Source organism: Ursus arctos, unplaced genomic scaffold (assembly GCF_023065955.2).
Source record: "Ursus arctos isolate Adak ecotype North America unplaced genomic scaffold, UrsArc2.0 scaffold_4, whole genome shotgun sequence".
NCBI lineage: Eukaryota > Metazoa > Chordata > Mammalia > Carnivora > Ursidae > Ursus > Ursus arctos.
Window position 1 is genome coordinate 60,595,711 of NW_026623056.1, and position 13,376 is coordinate 60,609,086.

General features: G+C 33.7%; 1 protein-coding gene across 1 annotated transcript; it reads right to left on the reverse strand.

Annotated features, from left to right (window-relative positions):
• Nucleotides 1–2,309: 2,309 nt before the first annotated feature.
• On the reverse strand, nt 2,310–3,055 carry LOC113247954 (ferritin heavy chain-like). The gene has a single exon (XM_044381090.3). The coding sequence runs from the start codon at nt 3,033–3,035 to the stop codon at nt 2,484–2,486; it is 552 nt and encodes a 183-aa protein (XP_044237025.1). The 5' UTR covers nt 3,036–3,055; the 3' UTR covers nt 2,310–2,483.
• Nucleotides 3,056–13,376: the final 10,321 nt, after the last annotated feature.

Here is a 13,376-nt window from a genome sequence, read left to right on the forward strand (position 1 = left end):
TGTTTTAATTTCAAATTCTACCTGTTCATTGTGGTAGATAGGAAAATGAATGACTTTTATATATTTATCTTGCATCTACAACATTGCTGTAAGTTTTCATAAGTTCCAGGAGATTTTTGTTGATTCTTTTTGATTCTATGCATAGTCATTTGTGTCACTTGCAAACAAAAACTGTTTTTATTTCTTTCTTCCCAATCATCAATCATCATACCTTGTATTTTATTTTCTTGTCTTATTGAATTAGCTAGGATTTCTCATATGATATTGAATAGGACTGATAAAAGTGAACATCCTTGCTGTGTTCCTGATCTTAGTAAGACAGTTCATAGTGTCTCATCATAAATGATGATGTTAGCTGTCAGTTTTTGTAGACATTATCAGCTGAGAAAGTTCCCTAATATGCCTTGTTTACTGAGAGTCTTTATCATAAATGGTTGTTGGAATTTGTCAAATGCTTTTCTGCCTTGCATTTATATGATCATGTGATTATTCTTCTATAGCCTGTTAACATGATGGATTATATTAATTGATTTTGTAGTAGTGAACCACCTTGCATACAGGGATAAATCCCACCTGGTCATGATGTATAATTCTTTTTATACATTGTTGGATTCAATTTGCTAATATTTCATTGAGGACTCTTGTTGGATTCAATTTGCTAATATTTCATTGAGGACTCTTGTATCTATGTTCATGAGAGATATAATTGGTCTGTAGTTTTCTTTTCCCAAAATGTCTTTGGTTTTGATATTAGGATGTTGCTGGTCTTACAGACAGTCAGGAAGCATTCCCTCTGCTTGTATTCTCTGAAAGTGAAAGTGATTATGTTTTTATCTGTGATTTTTTTCCTCAATAAATCAGCAAAAGATTTCATACAATTATATTTCATATGTTGGAGAATTACTTTGTCTTTTGCCCTTTCTATTTTAAATCATTTTTAAAAGTGACTATTGCCATGGTGACAGTGATATTTGGCAATATCAGCCAAAACATTTTTTAAGTAGAAATGTGTCCAGCACTACCTGTAAAGTCATTAAAAATAGATAGTCTCACTAGTTACTTTTTCATACTCCTTAGATTTTGCTCTGATAATGAAACACAAGGTATGATTTCATTGAAATATGGTAGTTCCAATATTCTCTCTACCTGATAAATATGACATGCTATAAATTTGTAAAGAGTTGGAAAAGTTCTGAACTTTATTTCATTATTTTTTTCCTCCTAGCTACTCTAATGAGATAAAATCTTCACTTTTTATATGCACATCATATATTTTCTATCAGTTAAAATCAACTGAAAGCTATAAATCTTGTTTTACCTTTGTATACTTAACAAAAATTCCATAGCGGTTTACAACTAAATGGTCTTGAGTTAAACATTTTTAAGTACTTAATTATTAAATTTGTGTACACACATATATACATATCTTTAAAATTTAATTAAAAAGCTACTTCAGAATAACACCTTGTAATGTAAATTATTCAAATATGTAAGGTAAATTCAACAAAGTCAATCATCTATGCATTAGAGTGATCACATAATTAGAATTAGGTGTGATTTTCCTAGAAAAATGTTTTGGATTTTAAAATAACCAATGTTTTTGAAAAAAAAAGTTTTAAAAATTTTTCCTCAGAGTAATACAATATCTATTATACTTCTTTCCCTAAAAATAAAAATGTACTTATATTACAGAATCTCATGATTCAAAATTCTTATTCACAAGGAAAAAATATCTTCCTAACTAGGAAGAATAAATATATATTTGTAAGGGAAAGAGAAATGGTTGTAGTTTTTTAATGACTTTGCAAATGCCTTTTCATCATCAATGGGATGATCAGGTATTTTTATCTTTTGTTCTATTAAAATGATGTGTTCATGGGGCGCCTTAGCGGCTCAGTCGCTAAGCGTCTGCCTTTGGCTTAGGGCGTGATCCCGGCGTTCTGGGATCGAGACCCACATCAGGCTCCTCTGTTGGGAGCCTGCTTCTTCCTCTCCCACTCCCCCTGCTGTGTTCCCTCTCTCGCTGGCTGTCTCTCTCTGTCAAATAAATAAATAAAATCTTAAAAAAAAAAATAAAATGATGTGTTCAGTTAACAAATAGTCACATAATTGTTAAACACATATGATGTATATGGATTGTTTTCCTCATGTTTATCTAACCTGGCATTCCTAATATAAATCTCATTTCATCAAAATATATTTTACTTTTGATATGTTGGTATAATTCATTTACTAATTATATAAATCAATAATGATGGTCAAGGAATATTTCTGGCTTGCTTTCTTCTGGGAATATTGTACACATGTACTTTTTTTTTTTTTTGGGTACCAAATTACTTTATTTGAAGGAATGGTACAAATGCAAGTTAAGTAGATGTTTTGGTACAACTTATAGAAAAGGTATAGGTAACCCCAACATGCATGCACTGCGCCTCAGTGACCAGGGAAGTCACCCTTGAGGCTATGGGAAGACAGCCTAAGGCTTAGCTCTCACTATCACTGTTTCCCAAGGTGTGCTTGTCAAAGAGATACTCTGCCATGCGAGATGCGGGAGCCCCCATCTTGCGCAGGTTGGTTACGTGGTCACCCAATTCTTTGATGGATTTCACCTGCTCATTCAGGTAATGCGTCTCAATGAAGTCACACAAATGGGGGTTGTTTTTATCAGTGGCCAGTTTGTGCAGTTCCAGTAGTGACTGATTCACGCTCTTTTCCAAGTGTAACGCACACTCCATTGCATTCAGCCTGTTCTCCCAATCATCACGGTCTGGTTTCTTGATATCCTGAAGGAAGATTCGGCCACCTCGTTGGTTCTGCAGCTTCATCAGTTTCTCAGCATGTTCCCTCTCCTCATGAGATTGGTGAAGAAAGTATTTGGCGAAGTTCTTCAAAGCCACATCATCGCGGTCAAAGTTGTAAGACATGGACAAGTAGATGTAGGAGGCGTAGAGCTCCAGGTTGATCTGGCAGTTGATGGCGGCCTCCGAGTCCTGGTGGTAGTTCTGGCGCACCTGCGAGGGGGACGCGGTCATCATGGCGGCGGCTGAAGAAAGGCGGCGGCTGAAGAAAGGCGGCGGCGGGCGGCGGCTGCGCGGCGCTGGAGCTGTGACGGGGGCCTTGGAGCGGTCTGAGGAGATGGCGGAGGGCTGGCTCTGAGCGGCCGGCCGGGGTGGGGGGGGGAACGAGCGCCGGTTCCGTCCAAGCACTGTTGAAGCAGGAAACCGCGGCGACTCTCGGCGAAGACTCCACATGTACTTTCCTAACCCTTCTGAAGGTAAGTGTCTTAACAGAGTTTGAGAGATGGGTTTACATGTAGGTATTTTATTTTGGGAACTAATTCCAGAGGATAGGAATGAAGAAACGAGGAAGAATAAAACAAGAAAGGAGGGGAAAGTTAATTCAAGGATGAGTCACTGAGCTGTTAGATTTTTCCAGTGGGCAGCTGGGGCTCAATCTCTCTGAAAACCCTCTGAGAAATCAGGCAGTCAAACATGGAACTGACTGCCTGGGAAGAAGGAAAATCGGGTTATTTTCATCCCCTGTGTCTCTAAGATTGATCTGGGGAATATTATCCTTTCACAGACATGGATTTTTGCACATCCCAGGATGGCTGAGTGAGCCCCCCTACAAATGCCTTTCAATGGCTGGGTGGGCAACCTTAATGCGGAAAGAAAGTTATGCACCCTGCCCCTAAGCCATGGTGCTATACGCCTATACATATATTGTTGGTTACATACAACAAAAGTCAAAGTCAAAAGGAGGGCTGAGACGTTTTGAGATGAAGCGTAAAAGATGCCACACTTTACGTGTGGTTGAGTGACTTTCTCTACATAATAAAATGAGTGGAGGTGAAATACGCCACTTGCATATGGAAATACTAAGAGCCACTGGGCATTTTTGTATCATTCCTTCTCTCTGTAACTAACAATAATCCCAATGATGACTTCTTTAGCTTGGATCCATGGGTGAGCCAGATTTGAAAAACCAGATCTCCCTTAATGGTAATGCAGATTGAGTGAGAAATAAACCTTTGTTCTTTGAAACTATTGAATTTGGAGGTTTTTGTTTGTTTGTTTTTTAACTTTGAGATAGTTAATTGTGGAAGCATGGTCCTACTGTATTGTTCAATGTAATCATTTCCTAACTCTTCACACTTGTTCTGGCGAGGGATAAGCTTTCTGTTGTTTTAAAGGAAAAACTTATATATATATATATATATATATATATATATATATATATAATGTATATATATATGTGTGTGTGTATACATATATATATATATATATAATATGTATATAAATTTGATGGGAAGAAGAGGGAGAGAAGAAATAATAGAACTGCCATATGCTTAAAGACTGACTTCTGGCTGTGTCAAAAACTGATAGTGTGATCCTGGGCAACTCACCGTTTTTTGTTTTTTTTTTTTCAGATTTGTTTCAGAGAGAGAGAGAGAAAGCAAGAGCAGGAAGGGCAGAAACAGAGGGAGAGAGAGAATCTCAAGTGGAATCCTTGCTGAGCACAGCTGGACATGGGGCTTGATCTCATGACCCTTCAGAGATCATGACCCTGAGATCATGACCTGAGCTGAAACCAAGAGTCAGAAGCTTAAGCAACAGTGCCACCCAGGTGCCTCCTGGGCAGATTATTTCTAACCTCACTAGGCAGGCTTCTTTCTCCATCTCAAAAAGAGGAGCTTAGTCTAGATCTTGAAGTGTGGCCCTGGACCAGCAGTATCATCATCCCTTGGAACTCCTTAGAAATGCAAATTCTTAGACCTTATTCAGACCTACAAATCAGAAACTGGTGGTGGGGCCCAGCCATCCGTAGTTTAAGAAACCCTCCAGGTGATTCTGACGCTCAAGCAAGTTTGAGAACAGCTGTGAATAATCCCATTATAAAAGCCTGACTCTCAGCCGCCAGAGCTACCGCTGCAGCAGAACCCAAACAGCTCGAGCTCCATTGCTAGAGGTCACTTCTAGACGGTAAGTCTGTGATTCCAACATCCTACCTGATTTTGTACATTATTGTTTGTATCTCTGTGTCAATTCAACACTTACCGCCATAGAAATCAAGTATCTGTTTATCTGACTGACACTTAGCAGTTTCTAAAGTGAAACTGGTACATGAAAAGTTAGACAAAGCATTGCTATGACCGATAAGTGAACATTTAAGAAACTGTCTAGTTATATAATGTAAGAACAATTGAGCAGAAATAAAGCAGGGATTTTTTTTTTTTAGCAAAAAATAGCATTCCCCTGATAAAGTAACATTTATTAAAAAATATGGAGGAAAAATTACGCTCAAAATGTGGTTTTGCAGGTCTGCCTAATAAATGTTCTCTTCACAGTTATCGGAATACCCACATTAGATTTGATTTCTTTCCTTTTTTCCATTTTGTATTTTTACCTTTTATTTTGGTAACACATCTATATTACATTTTTACCTATGTGCGATTGAAAATATATTTGTAGTCTTCTTTTTTGATTTTCAAATGTGTATTACCTTTACTGTGGTCTTAATATTAATACTATGATTGAGATAAAGTCTACTAATATAAGGTATATCAATGAAATTTGATATACATGTTATATAATTGTCTATTTTTCCATATATGTGAATGAGAAAGATATTGTGGTTTGGCGTTAAGTAATTTAGATTATTAAAATGCAGGGGAATAAAATGTTAATTCAGCTAGGCTTTTTTTTCAATTTTAATTATTTTCCCTATATTTTATGGTTTTGCTGTTTATACTCCATGTTGGGATAGAAATGAATATGTTTATGGTTACTCAGCATCCCTTCCCACTACCTTGTATATTTCTTCCCTTACAACAGGACAACTATATTTAAACAATCACATTTGTCAAAATTCTATGTAGGTAAGAGCAATTTAAGTTAGTTGTAACAAGAAGCGCTCAAGTGAATATAGAAAGTGGAAGTGATGTAGGGGCCATCTTCTCATGCTGTGAAGGCTGACATGAAATATCTCAAGACCTAATTGCGGCTGCCAAGACCCATTCTGTTATTATTGCCATTTGTTGAAAATTTGAGAGGGGATGAACTTTCTGTTACAATATTTTATAAATACTGGTAAATGGTTCTCAATTAATGAGTAAAAAAAGAGAAATACTAGTACGAGAAATGCTTATAAAACCTAGGATGGACAGATGCTCTGAGGCACTCTAGCTATAATTATTACTGAGGAGGCATTGTTTCTACTATCACTGGAAAGAGAAAAAATATCCCCTTTCTCCTCTTCTCTTGAATATATTCTCTGGTGGACTGAAGGCATTTGGACATGCATGTGAATATTTATTTTGAATTTTTTTTCATTTATAGAATGTGGAAAATTTTTCTCTAGCCAAACCATTATTACATTTATTCTAATAAGAATAGTACATATTCGTTGAAAGAAAAATAAATTATTGGCTATAATTTTAAAATGTGATGCTTATTATTTAGAATGTGACAGGCACATGAATCACAGAATACTCCTAAAACTGTTAAAAATATTTTCCCCCACATATCACCTGTGTATGCACACAGAATTTTCACTCAATTATAATTAGTAAAATTTAATGTTTTTGAATATGTATTATATTTCAGGAGCTTTATTTAGTGCCTTATACTCTATATGGAAATAAATATTTCAGGAGAGAACAAATTTTCTATATGGGTGCCAATCAATATTCAAAAATAATTGTCTTAAACTCAATTTTATTCTTGTTGTTAATAGACTAGTTCCCATGAAACATTTTCCTGTGAAAATGTGAAACATTTTCTTATCTCAAATGTATCTTTGTTATATAAAGATAGTTTTTAGTTTTTCTAGTATGCATGCACATATGAAATATGAATTATATACTGTGTATTCCTAACTACTTGTAATTTATATTTGATCACAGTTCCTTTTATAATGAGGGGAATATTGCAACTGTTTAACATTGCTAGTATTTGGGTACAAAAGATTTTCCTGTATTAGTCAATAAGGTAATACCCCTAAACAAGCTGGAAATGTTGAGGAATATGGAAATTGGCTGATAAATATACTGGTCACTTTAGAAGCATGTTCAAATCTATCTTCTTGCTGTCCTAATGAATATGGAAGCCTGCCCAATGTGATTGGACTAAAAGTTCAGGGACTTTGTGAAGTACAAATCTTGTAGGTCACTAGTGGCAACTGGAATATGGATTTGGGTGGGGGGGAGAAACACAACATAAGCACTGTTTCTGTATATCCATTTATATGGAGATTTAAAATGGTTAACAATAGTGCAATACTATGTTGAAAACTAAACGTGAGCTGTAAGTCTATGCATTCTTTCACTATGCATAGCTCAAGGATGATAAATTAGATGGCCATTTAACACACAGGAATTGCTTGATTACAATAGGTTTCTATGTTTTACAAAAGCTTGCATTGTTATTATATAAGCCATTTCTTTGGATTAAAGTACACTTGAAGCATGTATCCTTTGAAAAAGAACAGGAGAAATTGTCAAATTATTTTGGTGCAGAAAAAAAATTACAAGTACTCGATAAACAAATGTATTAAAAAGTCAGCAAGTTAGGGGTGCCTGGGTGGCTCAGTGGTTAAGAGTCTGTCTTCGGCTCAAGGCGTGATCCCGGCGTTCTGGATCCAGCCCCACATCAGGCTCCTCCCCTGGAAGCCTGCTTCTTCCTCTCCCACTCCCCCTGCTTTTGTTCCCTCTCTCGCTGGCTGTCTCTCTCTGTCAAATAAATAAATAAAATTAAAAAAAAAAAAGTCAGCAAGTTAAAAATGGGATACTGGTAGTTAAATTATTTTTCAGCCTGTGGGTCATGCTCAGTTGTAGAAAATTAGAAAAAAAAATATACACACACACACATATATACATATATATATTATGTTATACATATTATGTTATTATATATATATGTAAGTTCTCAAATGATACATATTATTTAATTGTTCCTTCACTAATAAGTAAGGAAAACAAATAATATGTTAATTAAAGGAAGGGTGGAATTTATAGAGTTATATCTTAAATTTCATGATTTAGGGGGGCACCTGAGTGGCTCGGTTGGTTAAGCGTCTGCCTTTGGCTCAGGTCATGATCCCTGAGTTCCTCCACTGAGCCTCAAATCAGGCTCCCTTCTGAGCAGGGAGTCTGCTACTCCCTCTGCCCCTCACTCTCTTCATGTTCTCTCTCTCTCAGTCTCTCTCGCTCCCAAATAAATAAATAAAATCATTTAAAAAATTCATGGTTTAGGAAAAAAATAATTCACTGAGAATTCAACAAGACATATTAGCTATGCTGTTTTGTTTGGTCTTAATTCATTGTACTAGTACATTATTTCTTTAAGAAACTTGCATCTTTAATTTCCATGATGCTTTTTACATTAAGAAAATGAGTAGGTGTTTAATGAAAAGACAGGTCAGTGTAAGTACTAATTATCTAGTTAGTAGAGTAGGAACACTTGATAGTTGTTTTCTGCAAATAGTGTTGAGAAAAAAATAACATGTTGAATGATGAACAAAACTGCATATGCAACACTAGGATAATAGAAAAGGAACTTCCGGCAAAATAATATTCTAATATTTCATAACCAAAAATGGCATAGACAGTAATTGGAAAATAATCATGATCCATGAAACCCAGTATGTAATAAATTTTTATAATTTTATTTAAAATAGTTTGTAAATGAAAGGATTATTCAATCCTCATTTTATATCCCAAATCCTTTTAACTTATATTTTAAAGAACTGCATATCTGCAACTAAAATAAAGAAAAATGCATATCAAGTAAACACACATTTAAATGATAAAAAAGTATTAAAGTATGTAAGACATAAGATCATTAGCCTCTTGAACTTTAATTTTATTCATAAATCAGCCATTTACAGCTTACTGAATGCATGTATAACATTCATTCAACATCATTTTTATAACTATTAAAACTTATCCCAGAAGTATTACAGGATGAATATAAACTTCTAAGATCTTTCAAATAATTGACAAAAATGGATAAAGATATATATGAGGGAAGAAATACCACACATATATCAGCCCTGAAACGAAAGGAGGGAGGCAAAGTCTGGACGTCAACTTTGAAGAAATAAAGAGTTTTTGGCTATAATCTTTGGTGGGGGGAATTGTGAGAATGTAAGTGAATATTACTGATGTTACAAGAGTTAGTATGACTATAAAGATAAGACCCAGAGTTCTTAGAAGCAGAGAAAGTAAATCCTAATGTCATGGTTGGTGTCTTGAGCCTTCAGGTATAGTTTTAGATAAATTCTTTTTAGTCATCTAGTTAACATTGGGCCTTCTGTCATCTCCAACATAAACCCTCATTTATGCAATTGTGTACAAGAAAATATGGTTATATTTCTAGAAAATGTGGAAAATCAAGCCGAGAACTGCAGATTCTATATCAGTTTGCCACACCTTTTTTTGTCTTCCTAGCACAATTTCAGATACTAGGATTATTTAGTTATTTATAAGGCAACTAAATGATTCAAGATAATCAAGTCAGTGATAATTACAGCACAATCATACTACAGCAATTGTTCTTGGGTATCCATTCTTCTCTTGATCATCCCGAGTATTTTGTAGTCTTTTGAGAGGTAATTTTACAGCCCTGACCACATGAACAACGGTTGTTTGTTGATAAACTTGATAAGTTTTTAAGCCCCTTTCTACAGCACATTATATAACTTGCTCAGCTCAAATTCTGGTTTCTGGACATCTCCCTGACTAGTTGTCTACTAGTTGTAGTGTTTTACTATTTAATCGCTGTTTGGTCGTGCACCTGTAAAGGATACTACAGTTGACCTCTATTGCTCTAAACTGAAATTTAGCTTTGAAATTTTTGCTCTGGAGTGTATTCCATAAATCAACATTGTGATAATTGTGCAAGAGCTTGAATGTTTTCATTTAAAAACACTGTATCTATATTTCTTTTCTTTCATTTATTTAGGCAATGGTACAAATGGAGTTGATAGTGAGGATTAATGTCATGTTCTCTCATCTTTCATGATCAGTAATCTAAGGATGCTAGAAATTTACCTGGAAGAGGTGACAGTAGTAAGGAAAAATGTCTAGTTTAAATGACTGAAAACAACTATCCAAACAGGTTTAATTTCATTTGTAATTATGCTTTATGTTCTTATTAGTAGAGGAGACATTGAAACATTATTGTTAGGAGGAAAAATAAGGGCTCCTATCTGTTCTTTCCTCTCTGCAAGGATCATGATCTTGCATGTGGTAGAGGGATCCTGATTTATGTGAGGAACGCTTTAACTCCAATATTCCATGTTATTTCACTTCTCATCTCATTAAAACTCATAAGCACAAGCTAAAGCATCAAGCTTTTTAATTTATTAACAAATCTAGAAACTTGGATCTTTTAACTATAACTCAGAATATGTAATAACAAAAAATCTGCTAGTATTAAAAACATGGCCCTTTATATTTAACTCGACTGTCTCTCAGCAGTTAAATGAAATAGTTTTGACAGCCAAACTCAGCCTTCACAATAAGAAAAGTTAAATATTTCATGTTACTCTGTTTTATTTGCATAAGCCTTTCTACTTTGCTTGCTTTGAATTTATCTTTTTTTTTCCTATTTCATTTAAACTCTAGATAAATGGGATTACTCTGAAGATGAAATTTTAATAAGCTTCTAGTTATATCTACTTTTGCCTTCATTTAATTCTTAGAAGCACTGAAAACATACCTTATGAGGAAAAGCAGAAGGATAAAATTCTCAATTACTTTCTGTCCATTTTTATATGGGAACAAAGAGAATTTTTAAAAAGACTAAATTATCTCTTTCTTCTACCTGCAATTTGTAAACAATTGTTAGGGTAGCACTGAAGGTAACTTCATTCTAGATTGTTATGACTTTCTATTAGAGTATTAACATCATTATTAAATTTTAAATTTTTAGGGATAGTTGCTTTTATGGTAGTAGTATCATAGGAATACATGTACCCAGATATACCATAATCTGTGGCAGTATAATTCCAAAAATTGATTTGAGATGGTAAGCTTTATCAACTTCTTCCCAATTTTCGTGGCTCCCCTTCCACTCTTGATAAGAACTATTAGTAATAGTTCTCAATAGTTCATAAAATGTTTGGCAAACCCAGGTAACACTTCACCTCTTTTGAAACCTGATTACTTTCCATAAATTTCACTTACGTAACAATATACCAACACCCAAAATAATTTTTTTTCCCAGAGTTATGCATTAGAGTCAAGGTAAATTCTAGAGACATTTACACATGAAAAGAATATTCTGAAGATAATCACATGGGAGCATTAAAAAGGACAATTTTATTTATATGTTTTCCTTTCACTGTCACATGAAAATAGTTACATCAATATAAACTATGTACTTAAAAAATAATTTTATTGTCAGAAGACAAGCAGATATTCTCATAAATTGACAGCATTAAAATAATTTATAGTACATGAATCTAGCCAATAGAACAGAATAGGCAAGAACACTAATAAGAATTAATGAATTTTCATAATCTTAAGAAGTTACAGCTTATAAAAAACGTCATTGATTTGATAACAGTTTTTATTAACTGTTACAAGGTGTAAAGATGGTAACACTAACACAGTAAAACAGTAAGGAAATACATTGATTGTATAATGCCTTCCAATTCTGAGAGATTAATGGGTGAAAAAAAAAACCCCACTTAAGAGGCAGTGTTATGCCAAAGTCAAGGTAGGGGGCTCAGCATAATACTTATAAAAAGAATCCATCTCTCATTAAAGGAAATATTGTATATATTTATAGGAATATGATAACACACTGAAGATGAAATGATAATTAGGATAAATTAATAATCTTATTTTCCTTTAGCACATACTAGAACTTATATTTTTCATTAATAATCTTCATTACTACTAATAATCAGCAATAACTGTTGATTACAGTATAATCGTAGTAACAACATACTACTCTAAATGTGACCTAGCCATTAATAAAAGCAAGAGAATGTGAATTATAAAGCTAGGTTTTTAGCTCTAGACAGTTGATGTACATACATAAAGAAGTGATTTGCATTTATCATTCTTCGTCTCCTGATCTCCAGAATTACTACAATGGTACCCGTGCAGTCTATCTGAGGCTGCTGTTAAAATTAAATGATAAATGGCAAACACACTTTACAATATAAAAGCTTTATACTAATACTTTATATCAGTGTATCATGTAAAAAAAGTACTTCATCAAGTAATTGAAACATAAAAAGGAGGCAATACTTATGAAATTTCTAGCACAATGTCCCATATTAAGTATTCTATAAGTATCATAAAGTACATTTGCACTTTTGTTTTAATTTTAAATACTGAACGATTTCATATATTGAACTATTCGATCTGTAAATATATTTCTAAATAAAAGCAGTACTTTATTATTCCTTTTTAAAAGAGTTTACGGTGCTATAATATTGATATTACTCGCTTTTTTATTGTGTCCTATTGTCCCTGTGCCCTTCACTGTGCAAACAAATAAATTACAAAGTTATTAGCTAATGTATTAACAATACTGTTTATTTAATATTTGTAAAGTTGGCATACTTCTTGAGCTTCAAATGAGTAACTTTTCAAATTTTAACTTAAATATTTTTAAGTTCCAGGCTGCTAGAGGACATTTTTTTTTAATGCTGCATTCTAAATTGCAATTAATTTTTCAACCCCTTTGAGCACATTTAAGTCTGAATTTGTTACTTTAATTAAACTGAATAATTCAAATATTAAATGAAACTGTGTAACCTCAACTAATTGAAAAACGAGTGGGCTGATTACTGAATATGAAGACAGACTTGAAAGTGTAGAGTTCTGTATTAAATTCGTATTTATTCTTAAATATTCTTAAAGATTATATGCTAATGAATCTGAAGTAAAAGAGAAATTCTCACTTTTGGGGTACGTGTGTGTGTGTGTGTGTGTGTGTGTGTGTGTGTGTGTGTTAAACAAAATTAGAATATTCCTTTAGGTTTTCTTCTTGATATGCATTACTTTCATGAATCCCCAATAAAAATGTTCTTCAGATATATTCTACCCTCCTTGATCAAAATGTATAAGTTCAGTCTTGATAAGCATCATTGATTAAAATATGATTTTATAGTAAAGTTGAATTTGATTAAGTTAGGACTTTTGCATTTGAAAAATCTTAACTGAATTAATATATATGGAGGAGGAAAATGACAGAAAAGCATCCCTGTTGACTTTCTTTATGATTTCAGTGGCATTAGAATAATTTGCCTAAAAATGAATGTGTCTGATTGAGAAATTGTTGTCTGCAGTAGATATATATAGACACACACACACACACAAATAGCTGTCATAATTCCAGTAATATAAAAATGTTAAA